Source organism: Eretmochelys imbricata, chromosome 1, assembly GCF_965152235.1.
Source record: "Eretmochelys imbricata isolate rEreImb1 chromosome 1, rEreImb1.hap1, whole genome shotgun sequence".
Lineage (NCBI taxonomy): Eukaryota > Metazoa > Chordata > Testudines > Cheloniidae > Eretmochelys > Eretmochelys imbricata.
Window position 1 is genome coordinate 359,505,191 of NC_135572.1, and position 20,534 is coordinate 359,525,724.

Genomic DNA, 20,534 nt, shown 5'->3' on the forward strand with positions numbered 1-20,534 from the left:
CGGCACTGTGCTCAGCCCAGGGACTCTGTTCCAGCCGCACTGGAGTCCCGGCAGCACCCGGGCTCTGTCCGGCTACCGTCTCAGCTCCAATTGCCCCCAGTGCCTTTCGGTCTTCTCCTTCGACACTGGCCCCTTTCCGTTCCGGCTTGGACTGCCGAGAATCCAGGCCCAGCTTGAGCCATTCCAGCCTCTGACGTGGCTACCCAGGGGCTCCACGAGTGGGTGTTTGTCCCCAGAAGCCTGTGCTCCCCGGGGCTGGGCTGAGCTTGGCAAGTGCATTCCCATGGGCTACAACGTCCCCCGTGGTTGTGCTGGGGGGGGTCTCCTCCCCAACCATAGGACTGCAGTGCTGGCTCGGCATTCCCATCCCATGGTGCGGCTCCCCCCAAAGGAGCCCAGGGTTCTGGCCCTCGGTAAGCACCGTAAGACCCTGCGTTGGGCTGGCATAGCCCCATGTGCCAAGGCTGGAGTCTGCATTTGGCAGCGTGCCCTGGAGAGCCCTCTCCATCACCTCCCAGCGGGATCGCGTGTCGCAGAGCCCCCTCTGCAGAGCCATGGTTACAGCCGGCATGGTGCCGGAGGGATTGGCGATGGGTGTGGCTGGTGCTGTGAGCACAAGGCCCCCCCGGCGCCAGCAGCGGTGCATGGCTGTGCCAGCCATGGGCATTGTCTAGGGCTGGGTCCCATATTGCCAGCGCCTTGGCTCTTGTCAGGGGCAGACTGTGTTTGTACTGAGCCCCCGACCCCAGCTCCTTCCTAGCGGTGACAGACTGGCCAGGCCCCCTGGTACCAAGCTGCCTCACGCAGCCATGTACAGCAGCTGTTCGGCTGCCCTTCGGGCTGCCCCTGCCGCCACAGCTGTGCGTGTCAGGTTTGTGTTCCCGGGTCAGCACTTAGAGCAGGCACCAGGACTCCTGGGTTCTCTCCCGGTCTGGGAGGGGAGTGGGTTCTAGTGCGTTGGGGGTGGGGTCAGGACTCCTGGGTTCCTCACTCTGGGCCAGGGCGGGGGTCTGTGGGTTGCGGGGGGTGTGGAAATGGGGTCAGGACTCCTGGGTTCTAGCCCAGGGTGTGCCACTGACCCTGGGTGCGGCCTGGGCAGAGCCCTGGGCTATGCGCTGCGGGGAGCGCTCTGGGGAGCAAGAGTCAGGCTTTGCTGTCCCCCACCTCTAGGGTTCTGCATGCGTCGTGCCCCGCGGGCCGCCCGGGCTCGGTGTCTGTGTGCAGGGCCTCAGGCCTGGGGCAGCACAGCTCTGTTCTCGGGAGACGGCGGATGGGCTCCTCCCCCGGCCAGACAGAGCCCAATGCTGGGCGGGCGAGTGGAGCTGGGGTCCCCTGCTGCCCATGCAGTCAGGCCTGAGCAGCCGTGGCGCCAGCAGGAGACATGGGACCCCAGGGGCTGTAGCTCCGGCAGCCCGCAGCACTCGGTTGTGATGGGCGCCACTCGCCCAGATGCCCACGCCCCCTTCTCTGTCCTGGGAGGTGCCCGCCTGTCACCACGGTATCTCACCAGCACTGATCACGTCGCTCCTCCAGCCTGGGTCTTGGAGCCCCTCACAACCCAGGGGCAGCTTGGAATGACCCCCCTCTGGCCCAGGGCGGGAGGACAGGCAGTAGGTGCGGGAGGTGCTGGCTCCCCCGGCAGACCAGTGCCCTGGTTCAGGTGCCATGGACGCAAGGCCCGGCTGGGTGCCCCGCTGTCAGCTCCTCCCCAGGATGGTGGCTGCCTCGGTCCGTGAGCTGGGACGTTCATGCGCCAGGGAGCCCACGTGCCGGGAGCCAACGGCTCCTGGTTCTCAGCTGCCTTCTTGCCATACGGCAGCTCCTCTTTCCCTGCTGTCACCGTGCCCCCGTGGTGTGGCTGGCAAGGGGGCGCTCTGTCCCTGCTCCCTCCTGGTTAACCCCCCTTCCCACAGACCAGTTCTCCAGGGTGCCAGGCACCGTGTCCAGTCGGCAGCTCCCGCCACGTGACTGAGCCAGCAGCTGTCGTCCGAGCCACGGAGGCCTTGAGCCTGGATCCAGCCTGGGCTGCTCATGGGAAGATGGTTGAATTAGAGGGCTTGCGAGGCATCCCCGGTTACATGGGTGGCCAGGGTCCGGCGCCTCTCTGAGCACGGCAGTGATGGGGTGACCAGGGGCTGGGTGGGGTGAGCGCAGCATGGCCACCCCGTGGTTTGGGGGTGCCTGGAGCCTTGCCGGAGGTGCCATGTTTCAGCGCCGGAGGTGGGGGACGCTGAGCCAGGGGGCTGGAAGGAGCTGAGTGAAGGGAAGTGCACAGCCCAGGGCACTGCGAGCCCGTGAGAACTCGGCCCAGGGACCCGTCCTGCCTGTGCCCAGCGGCGTCTCCCCGTGGTGTCAGCGCACAGGGGCCCTGCGGTGGCTTCCAGCGGGAGGGCTCCTGCCGGTGCTGGGTGGAGAGGGAGAGTTCTTCGTGCCGCGGCTGACTCAGCAAGGGGCTGTGGCAGGTCACTCCAGGCCCGTTCTCAGAGGTGGCTGCGTGCCTAGGTACGGGCATCTCCCTCTCGGAGGGGCAGCGCTTTGGTGGCTCCAAAGAGCCCCCGTCACGGGCATGCGGCGCTCTGCAGAGCAGGTCCCGGTCCGAAGCAGGCGCCTCGTCTGCCTGGCTGCTCCCCTGCCCCAACACTGGTGTCTGAGGGGGGCCACGCCAGCCATGCCCTTTCCGTGGCCCCAGGTGGCACCCTGGGCTGCAGCTCGCTCGCTGGTCTTCTTGCTTTGCCCGAGCCTGGTCTCTGGTGTCCATGGCATGCCCCCAGCCTGTGCGGAGCTGTCTGGGCTGGCCAGTGGTCTGCCAGGAGTGAGAAAGGTCAGTCCATGTGTCAGGTTGATCCATTCTTGTTGCTCAGGCTGGTTCTGATCCGATCCTTCCTCACTGCCGTGAGCCGGGGCAGCTCCATCCAACTTGGCCGTGCCGGTAACCCAGCTGCATGGCCTGCAGGCTCTGGGTGCCCCCTCCGTCCAGGGCTGGGGACACACCCGCTCTCTGCAGGGAGCCAGTCTGTGCCGTTCCCGAGGGCAACTGGATGTGGGGCCGGGATAGCTGGGGTCTGCTCCCCGGCAGCTGCTCCCTCATCTCAGCCCCCAACCCTGTCTGCTGCGTAGACGAGCGTGGGGGGGTTTCTGCTCCCCGTGGCAGCAGGGGTGTGTGCGTTCTGCTGCGCCCGCAAACTCGGCTGGCCTGTGTCGCTGGCCGCCTGTGACAGACCCCGCTGCTCGTTCAGCCTCCGAGCGACTGGATTGGACTTGACACGCTGTCACGTCCAATCAGCGTCCCAGCCCGTTCCTGCCATCCTGAACGCCGGGGTGACGGTGCCGCTCAGCGCAGGGCTAGGGGAGCGCCAGGCGGGGCGAGGAGAGGTCACCGCTCGACAGCTGCGCCCTTCCCAGGACGTGGGCATGGGCCGGGCTGGCTGGGCACTGCCCCTTGCAGGGCACCTGAGCCGCACTGGCTCCAGCCGGGGTTGGTAGGGTGGTACTGCCATTCCGGCATCTCCCAGCTGCCTGGCCATGCCCTGGGGCCCGTGCTGCGCCCTGTCTATCTGGTCTGTGCTACCCCAGGGTCCTTCCCCCTCCCGGTGGCTCCAGGCCATGGGCTGCTGCATCTGGTGTGAATCCAGAGTCACCCAGGAGCAGGTGGTGAAGCCGGAGCAGAGTCTGGCCCAGAGAAAGGGAGCTTTGGATGATTAATAACACACCGGTGCTAGGAGCCCTCCCCTCTGAGCTCCCCGGGTGGCCCTGAGGCTGCCAGTTCCCGTACGGTCCCGAGCATGCACCAACGTTGGTCCGGTTGGCCCCCGGCCAGGGACAGCCCCAGTCTTTTTGGGGGGAGTGCGTTGGGTTTGGGTTAATAGACAGGCGGACCTCTCCACACACGGGGCTGAAGCGTCAAAGGCCTGGACACCTGGCGGGCTGCAGGATGGGCCCATCAGCTCTGGGAAAATCTGGTGCCAGAAATAAGACAGGACCCCAGCCTGGAGAGGTGGCTGAGTCCGTAGCAGGCAGGGCTGTGTCTCCCAGTATCTGGGCCCTGCCCTGCTGGGGAATGAACCCGCACCTAGTGGCAGCGGGGTGGGGAGGGAGTCGGCCACGCTGGTTGTGGCTGGCTCCCTTCCCTGCACCAGCTCTCCAGGTGCCCACTGGGGTCTAGTGGTTAGACGAGAGGGCTGGGAGTCAGGACTCCTGGGTTCAGTTCCTGGTGCTGCTGCAGCAGTGCTCTGAGCCCGTGGAGAGAGCCCTTCACGCACCCTGTGCCTCAGTTTCCCCACCTAGAACACAGTGGGGTCCCAGGCAGGGCTGTTGCATAGCTGTGTGGGGAGCCCCATGGGACTCCAGCTGTGCCAGCCCTGGGCTCCCGGGAGCAGAGGCTGCACGGTGCACTGGGTCAGCGCTGGGCCGGGGGGTCCCGTGGAGAACAACTCGGGTTGACACTCTGATCCCATTTCAGTGCCCCTCGCCCGCTCCGTCTCTCAGCCCCAGTCTCCTCTCCCCGGCAGGTCTGGTCCCAGTATGAGGAGGCGCCGGCGGAGGAGGTGATGCCAGTGCTGGAGGAGAAGGCGCGAACCACCAGCTACAAGCCTGTCTTCGTGACGGAGATCACCGACGAGCTGCACTTCTACGTGCAGGACGTGGAGACAGGTGCGGGGCGGCTCCCGAGCCCAGCCTTGGGGCATGGGGGGCGATCGTGTAACCGCAGTGGGGTGGGACAAGGCTGCGGGGAGACCTATTCCCCAGTGGGGCAGGATTGACCCCATTCCCCTCTCCTTCCTCTGGGGCCTGTGGGCAGCTGTTCCCGTCTGGCTGGGAGCTGCGAGCTCAGGGACCAGCCATGAGGAATCAGAGCTGAGTCACAGAGGGCCCGTCCCCCCCGGCATCTCCACTGCTCCCTGCCCAGCTGGGCCGGGTGAGGCCATGTGGCCAGCAGGGTGTGGGGCAGCACCAGGCCCTCAGTAACGAGTGGAGCCGCCGAGCGAGGCCTGGATGGGGGCCTCTCCCCACGCTCATGCCCGTAGCTGCACCAGCTCCTCTTGCAGCTTGGCCCGCCTGGGCACTGGCTACATGAGGGGCCATGCAGCAGAGCCGGGGATGGCCATGGGGCAGGACAGGCTCATGGGGAGGGCGGGTGATGGGGTTGGGGCCACGGGGAGCAGCTCAGCTACTTCCCCTCCTCTGGCCAGCGGGGGCGAGGCTCCAGCTCCCCAGAAGCTGCCCGGTCTGTCCAGCCGTCTCCCTGCAGCCTGGGTGCTGCCGCTCTGCTTCCTCCATACCGCTATTCCTCCCCCACCCTGTTTAATTACGAGGTGATGATTGTAGGGATCCCGGGGCCGGCCTGGCGCAGCAATGGAGCCCTGCAGTGCCACCCCAATACTCAGTGAATAGATGCCAGGCCCAGCCCTGCGAGAGGTGTGCTCGACCCCTGGCAGAGCTGGGAATAGAACCCAGGAGTCATGACTCCCAGACTTCCCTGCTGTAACCACTAGACCCCACTTCCCTCCCCAGAGCCAGGAACCAGAACCCAGGAGGGGGGTGTCATGGAGTCCCGGGGCAATGCTCTGGAACTGCTCCCTACGAAGCCAGGCAGGACTCGGGTGAAGTCTCCTCTCTGTGAGCAGCCTGTCTGCAGGACACACAGCTCACCCAGCTTCCACCTTCCTGGGTCTGACCTTGGAGCGTTCAGCCTCCTCTGCCCCTCCGTGCGCTTCCCACAGCGAGTCCGCCCAGGCGGGGTCCTGGGGAAGCCAGAGGGTCCTGCCCCCCAACTCCGCAGACAGGACTCTTAGCCAGCCATTAAAACAGAGGTTTATTAGACGACAGGAACATGGTCTAAAACAGAGGTTGTAGGTGCAGAGAACAGGACCCCTCAGCTGGGTCCATTTTGGGGGGCAGTGAGTCTGCACTTCACTCCTCGTCCCCAGCCAGCCCCAAACTGACTCTCCCTCCAGCCCCCCCTCCTCTGGGCTTTGTCCCTTTCTTGGGCCAGGAGGTTACCGGATCCCTTTGTTCTCCAACCCTTTAGCTCTCACCTTGCAGGGGGGAAGGACCAGGCCACCAGGTGCCAGGAAACAGGGTATTGGCCATTCTCTGTGTCCAGACCCCTGCACACACCTAGGGCTCTGTAATGAACATACACCCTTATCCCACCACCTAGATATTTAAGAACTGCCTAGGGGAAACTGAGGCACCCCCACAATATTCAGAGGAAACATTAAGAACAGTCCCTCTTCGTCACAGAGGGGTGGGAGTGGCACCCAGCCCTGCTCCACCCCCAGCTCTGCTCCAGCCCCAGCCCCAGCCCAGCTTTGGCCCACAGCTGCCGCTCTGCTCCCGATGCCCCCAGCCCCAGCCTCGCACCGACTGCAGATCCGCTCCCCGCCACAGCCCTGCCCACAGCCACGGCTCCGTTCCTGGTCCCAGCCTTGGACCAGACCATGGCTCCATTCCTGGCCCCAGACCCACCCCCAGCTGCAGCCCCAGCCTCGGCCCCCTTACCTCTGTCTGCGCCTTCTTCCCCTCCCGAGCCGTGTCCCTGCTCCTGGCTCCCAAGAGGGCGGGGGGGTGCGGACAAGGGTAAAGCGGGGCGTGACCGTGAAAAGTTTGGGGAGCGCTGGATTAAAGGCCTTGAAACCTGCCTTGGAGTGAGAGGCTTGAGCTCAGGCTGTTCAGCATCACAGAGACGCGGTGAAGGGGTGACCTGATCCCAGTCTGTCGGCACCTACCTGGGGACAGGTATTTGCTCAGGGGCTCGTCGGCCTAGCAGAGGGAGGTCGAACGCGATCCCAGGGCGGGAAGCTGCAGCAAGACCAATTTGGGCGGTTGAACAGGGAGGGTAAATAATCAGTGGAATACCGTACCGAGGCTCGGGGGGCGTTATTTGGAAACGAAGGGTGGCTCTGCTCTGGTTCGGGGCAGTGCCATGCCTGCGTCATGCGTCAGACGGGAGGGTCTGGCCCTGTGAGGAGCCGCCGCGGCATCGGTGCAAGGCGGCCTGGGGCCGGGGTTACCGGGGGCACCGCGAGCTCCGCCGCGTGGCTGTCTGCAGTGTGTTTGTGTTTGGTGCTTACGTGCTGGGTGCTGAGCTTGTGTCTGTCTGTCTGTCTGTCTGTCCGAAGGACCGTGTGCTGTGGCCGGCAGTTGGAAGCTGTGAGCTTCTAAACAAGGTTTGAAATCTAGACGCCTCTGTTCATTGGCTGAGCCTTAGTCGGGGGCGGGGCTATCAAGGAGGCCGGGCTTTATCAAGCAGTGAGCGTGCGACCAGGGGCCACTAACAGGGAGTTTCGAGAGGGAGTTTGGCAGGGGAGTGGGAAGGGGGTGAGGTACACTTGCCATTCTTTAAAACCTTTACACTAAACTATAATCAAAACTTCTTGATTTAAACCAAAACCCTATCATTAACCCAGGCAGCTGTAGGAGAGAATGCAGGCAGAAGCCCAGCAGCCGAGTGGGGGCTCTCCTGTTCATTGCATTCAGTGTAGCATGTGTGATTACCTGCCCGGTGGACGGGTGGCATATGTGTGCGTTCGGTGCAAGGAGCTCCTGGCCTTCAGAGACCATGTACAGGCTTTGGGGCCACGGTGGCGGAACTGGAGGGGCTAAGGGAGGCAGAGAAGTAAGTTGATGAGGCTTTCCAGGACACACTAGATTTGTCCCACCTCCGGTCAGACAGCCCCTGCGCTGTTAAGGAGGATGAAAGGCTCAGAGAATGAGAGCAGTTAACGGGAACAGAGGGAAACCTTCCCATAGTTGGGACCCTCCTTCCAGATGATGATGGGTATCCTCTCGCACTGAGGTTACCTCTCCGGGGGAGGGAACTCCAGTCATTAGGAGAAGGCAGGTGTTAGTAATGAGAGATTGGATCATTAGAAACATAGAGAGCTGGGTTTGTGATGACCGGGAGAACCGTATGGTGACTTGCCTGCCTGGTGCGAAGGTTGCAGATCTCTCAAGGTATCTAGATAGGCTTATGTGGAGCGCTGGGGAGGAGCCAGTGGTCATGGCACATGTAGGTACCAGTGACGTAGGGAAGGGTAGGAGAGACGTCCTGGAGGCCAAATTTAGGCTGCTAGGAAAGAGACTGAAATCCAGGCCCTCTAGGGTGGCGTTCTCAGAAATGCTTCCAGTTCCAGGCGCAGGGCCAGGTGGGCAGGCAGAGCTTCAGAGTCGCAATGCGTGGATGAGACGATGGTGTCGGGAGGAGGAGTTTAGATTTATTAGGAACTGGGGAAACTTTTGGGATGGGGAAGCCTATACAGGAAGGATGGGCTCCACCTAAACCAGAGTGGATCCAGGCTGCTGCTGGCACTAAACATTACAAAGGTTGCAGAGCTGTTTTTAAACTAAGAGATGGGGGAAAGCCGATGGCTGCAGAGGTGCACGTGGATCAGACAGAGACTTCTCTTAGAGGAGAGTCTATTGATAGAGATTCTCTAGGGTTTAGTCAGGAGGAGAGGATGGAAGAGGACAAAGTATGGGCCAGATGAGACGAGAAACATTCACACAAAGAATCTGACACATCAGAAAAGGGCAGACAGATAAACAGTGACAAGTTTTTAAAGTGCTTGTACACAAATGCTAGAAGTCTAAATAATAAGATGGGTGAACTAGACTGCCTCATGTTAATCATAGTCATAGAATAATCAGGGTTGGAAGGGACCTCAGGAGGTCATCTAGTCCAACCCCCTGCTCAAAGCAGGACCAATCCCCAACTAAATCATCCCAGCCAGGGCTTTGTCAAGCCTGATCTTAAAAATCTCTAAGGAAGGAGAATCCACCACCTCCCTAGGTAACACATTCCAGTGTTTCACCACCCTCCTAGTGAAAAAATTTTTCCTAAATCCAACCTAAACCTCCCCCACTGCAACTTGAGACCATTACTCCTCGTTCTGTCATCTGCCACCACTGAGAACAGTCTAGATCCATCCTCTTTGGAACCCCCTTTCAGGTAGTTGAAAGCAGCTATCAAGTCCCCCCTCATTCTTCTCTTCCGCAGACTAAACATCCCCACTTCCCTCAGCCTCTCCTCATAAGTCATGTGTTCCAGCCCCCGAATCATTTTTGTTGCCCTCCGCTGGACGCTTTCCAATTTTTCCACATCCTTCTTGTAGTGTGGGGCCCAAAACTGGACACAGTACTCCAGATGAGGCCTTGCCAATGTCGAATAAAGGGGAATGATCACGTCCCTCCATCTGCTGGCAGTGCACCTACTTATACATCCCAAAATGCCATTGGCCTTCTTGGAAACAAGGGCACACTGTTGACTCATATCCAGCTTCTCGTCCACTGTAACCCCTAGGTCCTTTCTGCAGAACTGCTGCCGAGCCATTTGGTTCCTAGTCTGTAGCGGTGCATGGGATTCTTCCGTCCTAAGTGCAGGACTCTGATGAGGTTCAACAAGGACAAGTGCAGATTTCTTTTGGCCCAATCCTCCAATTTGTCTAGGTCCCTCTGTATCCTATCCCTACCCTCCAGCGTATCTACCTCTCCTCCCAGTTTAGTGTCATCTGCAAACTTGCTGAGGGTGCAATCCACACCATCCTCCAGATCATTAATGAAGATATTGAACAAAACCAGCCCCAGGATCAACCCTTGGGGCACTCCGCTTGATACCGGCTGCCAGCTAGACATGGAGCCATTGATCATTACCCATTGAGCCCGACAATCTAGCCAGCTTTCTATCCACCTTATAGTCCATTCATCCAGCCCATACTTCTTTAACTTGCTGGCAAGAATACCGTGGGAGACAGTGTCAAAAGCTTTGCTAAAGTCAAGGGACAACCCGTCCACTGCTTTCCCCTCATCCACAGAGCCAGTTATCTCGTCATAGAAGGCAATTAGATTAATCAGGCATGACTTGCCCTTGGTGAATCCATGCTGACTGTTCCTGATCACTGTCCTCTCCTCTAAGTGCTTCAGAATTGATTCCTTGAGGACCTGCTCCAGGATTTTTCCAGGGATTGAGGTGAGGCTGACTGGCCTGTAGTTCCCAGGATCCTCCTCCTTCCCTTTTTTAAAGATGGGCACTACATTAGCCTTTTTCCAGTCGTCTGGGACCTTCCCTGATCGCCATGAGTTTTCAAAGATAATGGCCAATGGCTCTGCAATCACATCCGCCAACTCCTTTAGCACTCTCGGATGCAGCGCATCCGGCTCCATGGACTTGTGCTCGTCCAGCTTTTCTAAATAGTCCCGAACCACTTCTTTCTCCACAGAGGGCTGGTCACCTCCTCCCCATGCTGTGCTGCCCAGTGCAGCCATCTGGGAGCTGACCTTCTTCGTGAAGACAGAGGCAAAAAAAGCATTGAGTACATTAGCTTTTTTCACATCCTTTGCACTAGGTTGCCTCCCCCATTCAGTAAGTTGCTAACATACCTGAAGAAACCCTTCTTGTTACTCTTAACATCTCTTGCTAGCTGCAACTCCAGGTGTGATTTGGGCTTCCTGATTTCACTCCCGCATGCCTGAGCAATATTTTTATACTCCTCCCTGGTCATTAACCTCGCTGGTTAAAGGAGGATATTGATATAACAGGCATCACAGAAACCTGGTGGAGTGAGGACAATCATTCTGGGGTACAAAATATATCGGAAGGACAGAACAGGTCATGCGGGGGGGGGGGGCACTATATGTGAAAAAAAATGTAGAATCAAGTGAAATAAAAATCTTAAATGAATCCACATGTAATTGGTTGGTCTCTAAGGTGCCACAAGTACTCCTTTTCTTTCTCTATGGATTTCCAGAAAGCCTTTGACAAGGTCTCTCACCAAAGGCTCTTACGTAAATTAAGTTGTCATGGGATAAGAGGGAAGATCCTTTCATGGATTGAGACCTGGTTAAAAGACAGGGAACAAAGGGTAGGAATAAATGGTAAATTTTCAGAATGGAGAGGGGTAACTAGTGGTGTTCCCCAAGGGTCAGTCCTAGGACCAATCCTATTCAACCTATTCATAAATGATCTGGAGAAAGGGGTAAACACTGAGATGGCAAAGTTTGCAGATGATACTAAACTGCTCAAGATAGTTAAGACCAAAGCAGACTGTGAAAAACTTCAAAAAGATCTCACAAAACTAAGTGATTGGGCAACAAAATGGCAAATGAAATTTAATGGGGATAAATGTAAAGTCATGCACATTGGGAAAAATAACCCCAACTGTACATACAATATGACGGGGAGCTAATTTAGCTACGGCTGATCAGGAGAAAGATCTTGGAGTCATCGTGGATAGTTCTCTGAAGACGTCCACGCAGTGTGCAGCAGCAGTCCAAAAAGCAAACGGGATGTTAGGAATCATTAAAAAAGGGATAGAGAATAAGACGGAGAATATCTTATTGCCCTTATATAAATCCATGGTAGGCCCACATCTTGAATACTGCGTACAGATGGGGTCTCCTCATCCCCGAAAAGATAGACTGGCATCAGAAAAGGGCAACTAAAATGATTCGGGGTTTGGAACAGGTCCCCTCTGAGGAGAGATTAAAGAGGTGAGGACTTTTCAGCTTGGAAAAGAGGAGACTAAGGGGGGATAGGATAGAGGTCTATAAAATCATGAGTGGTGTGGAGAAAGTGAATAAGGGAAAGTTATTTACTTGTTCCCATAATATAAGAACTAGGGGCCCCCAAATGAAATTAATGGGCAGCCAGTTTAAAACAAATAAAAGGAAGTTCTTCACTCAGTGCATAGTCAACCTGTGGAACTCCTTGCCTGAGGAGGTTGTGAAGGCTAGGACTATAACGGGGTTTAAAAGAGAACTGGATAAATTCATGGAGGTTAAGTGCATTAATGGCTATTAGCCAGGATAGGTAAGAAATGGTGTCCCTAGTGTCTGTCTGTCAGAGGGTGGAGAGGGATGGCAGGAGAGAGATCACTAGATCATTACCTGTTAGGTTCACTCCCTCTGGGGCACCTGGCATTGGCCACTGTCAGTAGACAGGATACCGGGCTGGATGGACCTTTGGTCTGACCCAGTCTGGCTGTTCTTATGTTATGTTCTAATTAAACCCAGCCAGGCCGCTCGCTCTGCACTTAGTGCCCAGGCAGCCTGGCCCTTGGACTGGCTCTGACAGGTGCCCCCTGCCTGACCAGGTCTCTCCCCCTGCAGGGACCCAGCTGGAGAAGCTGATGGAGAATATGAGAAGCGAGATCGCCAGCCACCCGCCCGTGGAAGGGTCCTACATGCCGCGCCGCGGGGACTACTGCATCGCTAAGTTTGTGGATGGGGAATGGTGAGCCACAGAGCTGCCCTCACAGCAGTCCCTGGGCCGGGCACGGAGCCACGTGGCCAGCTGGGGGGCGTCCTCTCCCCATGGACGTGGGGGCAGGGCTCTGGCTGCAGCGCCGCTGGGCATGCGCTGGATACACCAGCTCCTGCTGAATGCCATGCCTGAGAATAGTGCCCCGGGAGCCAGGGCTGGGCCTTAGCCCAGGAGGGGGTGCTGGCTCAGTGCAGTAATACGGGGCGGGGTGGACACAGGAGGAGGGCTGTCCCCATCCCAGCCGTGTCTGTTCACCCTGCAACCTCCCAGGGCAGGATGGGAGGGTTTGGGAATCGCTGGCCCCAGGCCCAGCAGGGGGATCGCTGGCAGGCAAGAGCCAGGGCAGCTCGGGGACGGGGGGAGGGTAGAACTGAACTGGTGCCAAGAATGCCTGTGGTGGGGGTCGCACCTCTCTGAGTGGGGAGGAGAGACCTCACGCCAGCTTTCTCTGTGGGGTGGCAGTGGAATCCAGGTCACAGCGAGCAGCCACAGCCAGTCATGCCCAGCAGAGCCGGCCCGGGGCCCACGTCCCTGAGATGAGCAGGCTCTCAGTGCACATACACCTCTGCCCCCAGGAATGGTGCCCGCTCCAACCCTGGGGCCAGGCTGGTTGCAGGCTGGGAAGGGACCTGGCCCTGAATGGCACCACCAGACACTGCCCTGCCCCGGCGTGGCACGGCCATAGAGCTCGCTGGTGATAGGACCCTCCTCCATGCTGCAGGGAGAAGCCACCTTCAACCTGGCTGCTAGGCTGCTCCCACCCCCTCCGGGGGCCGCAAGCCCCGACCCACCCTCCTGCTGCCGGGGGGAACAGACAGATGGGAAACGCAGCCCCCGAGTGTGCTGGGCAGCTGGGGGAGGCGGGGAGCTTGCCAGCACCTGGGCAGCTGTGAGTGGCGTTGACGTTGCTGATGCTGTGGGACAGCTGTGTTCACACCTCGGCACTGCGGGTCCCAGCCAGCTGCACCCCCTCCCACCGCCCCATGCGGCGGAGCACGAGCCGGGGGGGCGCTCAGCTGTGCCTTGGTCTGAACCCCCAGCAGCGGCATCTCTGCTCCAACCTGCCTTACCCTCCTCGCCCCCCGCTCCAGCAGGGCAGCCCCCATTCTATCTGCACTGGCTCCTGCAGCCCCCTCTGGCGGGCATCGCCCCCTGCTGGGCGCTGAGCAAAGCTGGGGCCTCGGCAGGGGCTCTGGTGGAGGCTGCTGTTTCCTCTCACACACAGGGAAGGCCAGTGGGGGTTTCCTCTGCCAGGCCCAGGCCTCCGCCTGGTGAGGAGGGGGCGCTCAGCGAGGGGCTCTGCGCCTGCCCCCCTGGAATCAGCTGCTGCTCCGGAGGCCTGCACTGGGGTGCAGATCTCTCCCGGGGGGCTCAGTGCAGGGACTCCGTGCCCGGCTCCCGGAGAGCCACGCGGGGTGCGCCAGGCCCAGCACACAGTCAGTGGCTGCCAGGCTCTCGGTTCTGTCTCCCGCTGCCTCAGGGGGAAGAAGCCTGGCTCTGTGGTAGGGCAAAGCTGAGGTGTCTGTCCCACCATGGGCATCTCTGTCGGTGCAAAGCCCCAGCCGGATCTGCCGGCTAATTACTCCATGGCGAGCGTGTTGGTTTAAGCAGCGCACATCAATCTGTTCATTAGTCGCGGTGCTTTATGCTCCAAGGGCCCATTAATCTGTTCCTCCCCTCTCGGCTGCTGGGCTGGCTGCTCATCTGGGCGTGGAGCCTGGCCAGGGGGCAGGTACAGCAGGGGAGGGGCAGCGCTGGGGGGTCTGAGCAGGGCTGGGTTCGGGCTGGACCTCCGGAGCCCACTGCGGGGTCTGTCTAGGGGGCTCTCTGCCCCAGTCGGTCTCTCTCGGTCCCGTTGGCCTGGTCCTGTCTGTTGCGTGGCTGGGGCGCGTGGGGCTAGTTCTCACCCATGTTCCCTGCTGGCCAGGTACCGGGCCCGCGTGGAGAAGGTGGAGTCGCCAGCCAGGGTGCACATCTTCTACATCGACTACGGCAACGTGAGTACCTGGCCCCTCCATGGGGACACCGTGGCCAGCTGGGCGGCCGCCGGCACGTTGACCACCCCAGCGGCCTGGCTAAGCAGAGCCAGCGGCAGGGCCGCTTGCCTCCAGCACGACCAGACCTGGGCGCTTTGAGATCCGCAGGGCAGAGCCGTGCACAGGAGGCCCCCTCGTTGCCCACTCAGCCCCAGCCTTGGGCTGGCAGTTGCCAAAGCTTGGCTCCCCTCCCGCACCCTGCTGTCAGTTCCCGGGGTCATCGCACGATGGCCAGGCCGAGTCCTGCACCCGGCAGCTGTGTCTGGGCCTGGGGGCTGCGGGGCAATCTGCCACGGCTCGGTGCCTAGGCTCGGCGGCTTTCCCTCCCCAGCCACCACCGGAGAGCTTAGGGGTGCGGGTGTCAGCAGCGAGCTGACGAAGGGCCAAGCCGCAGCAGCCCCAGCGGACGAGCTGAGACGGGAACGCGGGCGCGGGGATCACATGGTTCCAGTGCAGAGGGTCGGAAACCTGCCCACCCACCTGGCACCCAAGCTCTGAGATCCTCGGGCTGGGGGTAAAGCAGCACTGGTCTCCCTGCCCCCACCCTGCTGTGTATCGCCCGGGGCAGGCGCGGCTTGGCTGTTCCCCTCACTGCCACACTCGGGTCCCCGCCTCGGCCGGGCTAGGTGCTCGGCATCCTGCGCGGGCGCGGTTCACACAGTGGGGGGAGATCCTCTGGCCCTGCTGCGCTGCCATGACATGCAGCGGGAGAGCTTGCCCGCCGTGCCGGAGCGCCCACCGCCCTGGGGGGCCCCTGACCCCACAGTCCCTTTGCTCTCTGTGCAGAAGGAGACCCTGCCCTCCACGCGCCTGGGCACCCTGCCGCCTGCCTTCAGCACCCGCATCCTGCCCGCCCAGGCCATCGAGTACAAGTTTGCCTTCATCCAGGTGCCACAGGATGTAAGTATGCAGGGGCAGGGATCCCAGGGGGTGGGGCAGGGGTGGGGCTCCCCATAGGCGCAGGGCCTGGACCCAACCTGCCCAGAGCCCTGCTGCCCACAGTAGGCAAAATACATCTCTTCCCGACTCCAGGGAGGGGCCGATCGCATCAGCCATTCTCTCCATGTGTCCATCTCTGTCCAGCCGTCCCTCCCCTTCTCTGTCCGGCTTTGCACACCCCTCCGGCACACTCCACACTGCCCCCGTGCGCTCAGTACCGGGCCTGGCTCCCGATGACGGCTCCGGCCACGCGCATCGTCCGTGCCCAGCCCTGCGGCGACGGTCTCTCTCCTGGCTGTTCCAGGATGACGCGCGTGCTGACGCGGTGGACAGCGTGGTCCGGGACATCCAGAACACCCAGTGCCTGCTGAACGTGGAGCACCTCGGGCCCAGCTGCCCCCAAGTCACCCTGCAGTTCGCCGACTCCAAGGGCGACGTGGGGCTGGGGCTGGTCAAGGAGGGGCTGGTCATGGTGGAGGCGCGGAAGGAGAAGCAGTTCCAGAAAGTGGTACGTGAACCCCTCCCCTGTGGAGCGGGAGCAGGATGGGGGGTCCATGGGCTTGGCCTGCGGCTCTGGCCCAATGTGGGGGAACCGCGACTTGAGCCTGACCCGGGCTTTGAAGATTTCCTGCTGACACCCCCCCACACACACACACGCACGCACGCACGCTCACTGGGGGTGACGGGAATTGTCTGACTCAGGCCCCCCACACTCTGATCTCGCTGCTGAGCTCCCCGGCCCCGGGAATCCCCAGGTGACCTGGCACGGCGGGCAATTGGGGGGCATGGCTCGGGTGGGGCCAGGCCCAGCGGGAGGGAAGCATCCCCACCCCCCGTGACGGCCTTTGTCTCGTGCAGATCACCGAGTACCTGAACGCGCAGGAGCTGGCCAAGACCAACCGGGTGAGTCCAGGCCCCTGCGCCCGGCCCAGATCAGGCTTCGCAGCGGCCTGTCCCCCAGCCCCAGGGCAGCTGGAGCAGGGCCAGTGCTGGCTCCTGCTCTGCAGGGGAGGCCTGAAGGCTGGTTGGGGTGGGGTCAGGTTTGTGTGGGTGGGGAACACAGTGGGAGGGTCTGGGGGGAGCAGCCAGGCAGGGGGGCCTGTGGGGCAGGGCGGAGGGGGAGCAGGAGGCCTCTCCCCGGCCCAGCACGGCTCTCACCTCTGCCCTTCTCCCCTGCAGCTGAATCTGTGGCGTTATGGCGACTTCCGAGCCGACGACGCGGATGAATTCGGCTACAGCCGCTAGGGGAGGCCCCGGGCTCCGGCCCCACCGCAGCCACCATGCCGCCGTCTCTCCTTCATCTCCTCCCCAGCACCGCCAGCCGTCATGTCACCGCAGGGCCGGGGCCTGGCTCTACATCGCCCCGCCCCCCTTCGCCTCGGCTCCACGACCCGGGCAGTGAGCCACTGGGGGTGGGGGTCGGGGGGGGGGGATCTTGGCCCCCCGCCCCAGTCCGACAAACAGGGGATCTGCCCTTGCCTCTGTCCTGCGCGGAGCCGGCTCTGGCCTGTATTTAAAGCTTTGGAGGCCCAATAAAGTAGTCGAGTGCTGCCCTGTCTCTTTGCGGCCAGGGCCCGCCGGCGTGGGGAGGAGCCGGGGCCTCAGTTAGGTACAAAGGGCCATTTCCAGTTTCCCGGCCCGGCGCGGAGAGGGGGGCTGGCTTGGGAGGGTCTGGGCTGAGGGCGCATGGCCGAGGGGGCAGTCTAGGGGGCCTGGCCTTGTGCACAGGCACACCTGTGAGCAGCCAGGGATGGAACCCAGGAGTCCGGGGGAGAAGGGCCCTTGAGCTGGGAAATGCCAGGCTTACACCAATTCGGGAGGGGGTCAGGTCCTGTGTGGACTGGGGGGGATCCCAGCTGTGATGTGGGGCAGGGCTCCAAGGCTGACTCCCCGTTTCTCCTGCCCTCCCCTTGTGCCATGGCTCTGCACCCATCCCCCTTCGGTGGGTGCCCCTGGCCCTCCCTGCCCATTGGGGTCCCCCCGGTCTAACTCACTAGATGTCCCGAGGAGCTTGGCCTCATTCAGGGTGAGTCAGGGGTTTATTTGCCTCCCTTCCTCCTCCCGGGGTGGCCATGCCACACCCTGGGAGAACAGAGCCAAGGGGAAGCCCGAGCCAAGGGGGTCATGGGCTGGGGCGGACAAGGGAACTAGTCCAGCCCCTGCCATGTTCTCCTGAAACGCCGACCCCCTTCCTCCCTGAGCGCCTTGATCCCACACAGGAGCCCTCCTCCTGCCTGTGTCCCCCACTTTGCACCCCAGTGCCAGGCACCCCACCACCATCGCCTGGCCCCGAGCCTCATGGCCCCCCTGGCCCTCCCACCCTGCTGGGCACTACCCTGCCCAAAGTTAGAAAGGGCAAAGCCGTGACCCAGGTAATTACAGGCCTGTCAGTCCGACATCGATCCCGGGCACGGAAATGGAGCAGCTGGTAAGGGTCTGGATTAATAAAGAATGACGGGAGGGTGATGCGATGAATGCAGATCAGTTTGGGGGCATGGGGATGGAGCTGGCATTGTTCTTTGGAGGGGTTACGGGGGCGGGAGCAGCAGGTGAAGGTGGCTGGTACCTGCGGTGCAGTCTCGGACTTGCTTTCACATGACAGTTTCATTAGGAAACTAGAATGCTAAACAATGAACCTGGCCCAGGTTAAATGCTGGCTGACAGGTCTCACGCTGTCATTGTTAGGGGACCCTTACAAGCAAGCGGGTGCGTGCCTGGGGGGCCACAGGGCTTGGTCCTTGGCCCTGTGCGAGTTAACACTTTTATCAGCGATCTAGAAGAAAACATCAACTCATCACTGGTAAAGTGTGGAGATGACACACAAATGGGAGGAGTGGTAATTGGTGAGGAGACAGGTCACCGATACAGCGTGATCCGCGCTGCTTGGTACAGTGGGCGTCAGCAAACTGGGTGTTCTGATGTCAATGTACATCTAGGAACACCGCGTGCAGCCACGCTTACAGGATGGGGGACTCTGGAGAAGATTTGGGAGGCCATGGTGGATGATGAGCTGAACAGGAGCTCCCAGGTCAGGCTGTGGCCGGAAGGGCTGATGTGATCCTGGGATGCATGAACAGGCATCTCAGGTAGGAGCAGAGACGTGATTTTACTTCTACACTTGGCACTGGTGCGACCGCTGCTCGGATCCTGTGCCCAGTTCTGGTGTCCACGAATCGAGAAGGATGTTGATAAATGAGAGGGTTCAGCTATGAGAATAATTAAAGGGTTAGAAAACCTGCCCTAGAGTGATAGACTCAAAAGAACAGCCACACTGGGCCAGACCAAACGTCCATCTAGCCAGTGTCCTGTCTTCCCACAGCGGCCAATGCCAGGTGCCCCAGAGGGAATGCACAGAACAGGGAATCATCAAGTGATCCGTCCCCTGTCGCTCATTCCCAGCTTATGGCAAACAGAGGCTAGGGACACCATTTCTGCCCCTCCTGGCTAATAGCCGTTGATGGACCTATCCTCCATGAACTTATCTAGTTCTTTTTTGAACCCTGTTATAGAGTTGGCCTTCACAACATCCTCTGGCAAGGAGTTCCAGAGGTTGACTGAGTTCTGTGAAGAAATACTTCCTTTTCTTTGTTTTAAACCTGCTGCCTATTAATTTCATGTGGTGACCCCGGGGAAGGAGAAGGCCTAACCAGCATGGCCTGACTTTAGGAGGGAGCTGAGGTGGAACTGGGGAAGGAGTAAATAACACTTCCTTATTTGCTTTTGTAATGATGCTGGCTTTGTGGGACCCAACTGAGAGTGCCAGTTCAGGACAAATTGCTTCGAGCAGGGCAGTTACAGCCCAAGGCTGGGGTTTCTGTGCACATCAAGGCAAACCAAACCAGCCAGCCAGAGAAGGCTTTGGTCTCACCCCACTGGCTAACCACAAGTCACACAAACAATTCCCTCAGACACTCCAGTTTCCCAGTATCCCCACCAGGGCCACTCGTTATGGGGACGAATGGTTATGAAAACCAATACCCCAGTAAAAGAACAAAGGTTCCCTCGATCCCAAAGGACCAAGCCCCAGACCCAGATCAATATGCAAGTCAGATCTTACCCACAAATCACGCTGTTGTCAACCCTTGAGAATCTAAAATCTAAAGGTTTCTTCATAAAAGGGAAAAGAAAGAGACGAGAGCTAGAATTGGTGAAATGGAATCAATGACATACAGTGATGGCCAAGTTCTTGGTTCAGGCTTGTGGCAGTGATGGAATAAACGGCAGGTTCAAATCCAGTCTCTGGAGAACATCCCCAGCTGGGAGGGGTCATTCAGTCCTTGGTTCAGAGCTTCAGTTTGTAGCAAGGTTCCTCCAGAAGTAAGAAGCAGGATTGAAGACAAAATGGAGGGCTTTCCAGGGCCTTTCCTATCCTCTGCCATGTAGTTTGTGCTCCCTTTGTCTCAAATACAAGCTGCCCATCCCATGGCCTGGAAACACCTCAGAGTTCTGTCCCTAGGCAGGTCCCTGCACACCTGGCTGAGTCCCAAGGCGTGTCTGCCTTCTCTCAATGGGTCAGGTGTGTAGCTGATGGTCCTTCATGGGCCATCCAGCAGGCTAGGCAGAGCTGACACCTGGGGTGTCCCCCAGAAGCAGAGCACAGGTTTGAAATACAGACAGTACAGAGCCAGTACTTATAACTTTAACTGTAAAAATGATACATCACACAGACAGCATAATCCTAACCAGCCAACCATAACCTTGTCTTATTTCAGAGTAACAGCCGTGTTAGTCTGTATTCGCAAAAAGAACAGGAGGACTTGTGGCACCTTAGAGACTAACCCATTTATTTGAGCATCAGCTTTCGTGAGCTACAGCTCACTTCATCGGATGCAGCTGTAGCTCACGAAAGCTCATGCTCAAATAAATGGGTTAGTCTCTAAGGTGCCACAAGTCCTCCTGTTCTTTTTGTGAACCTTGTCTTAGACACCTCATTTTACCCCCTTTATACAAGATTTGGTGCCACTACAGGACCTTGGTTGCAACAGTGATCTATACGGTCCCAGGTCATGTCAATAATGTCTCAACTTTCTCCACACCAGCCATGATTTATAGACCTCAATCATATCCCTCCTTAGTCATCTCTATTCCAAGCTATTTCGTTTAGCAAAGAGATGGTTAGGGGGTGACTTGATCACAGTCTGTAAGCACCTACCTGGAGGACAGAAATTGGAACAGAATTGCTCTTCAAGCGAGCAGCCACGGGTCTGAAAAGATCCAATGCTGGAAGTTTAAGCCGGATGAATTCTGACTCAAAATAAGGTACAAATTTTAACGGTAAAATGAACCATTGGAACAATGTG

The 20,534-nt window shown here is 59.4% G+C and overlaps 1 protein-coding gene across 1 annotated transcript in view; it reads left to right on the forward strand.

Annotated features, from left to right (window-relative positions):
* SND1 (staphylococcal nuclease and tudor domain containing 1) overlaps positions 1 to 16,784 on the forward strand; it is a 501,059-nt gene extending 484,275 nt beyond the window's left edge. Inside the window, exons 18-24 of the mRNA XM_077837914.1 lie at positions 4,509 to 4,650; positions 12,106 to 12,229; positions 14,187 to 14,256; positions 15,082 to 15,195; positions 15,539 to 15,742; positions 16,093 to 16,137; positions 16,414 to 16,784. Of these exons, the coding sequence (XP_077694040.1) occupies positions 4,509 to 4,650; positions 12,106 to 12,229; positions 14,187 to 14,256; positions 15,082 to 15,195; positions 15,539 to 15,742; positions 16,093 to 16,137; positions 16,414 to 16,479 (765 nt within the window). The 3' untranslated portion in view covers positions 16,480 to 16,784. The remainder of the gene's footprint in view (positions 1 to 4,508; positions 4,651 to 12,105; positions 12,230 to 14,186; positions 14,257 to 15,081; positions 15,196 to 15,538; positions 15,743 to 16,092; positions 16,138 to 16,413) is intronic.
* The last annotated feature ends 3,750 nt before the right edge of the window (positions 16,785 to 20,534 follow it).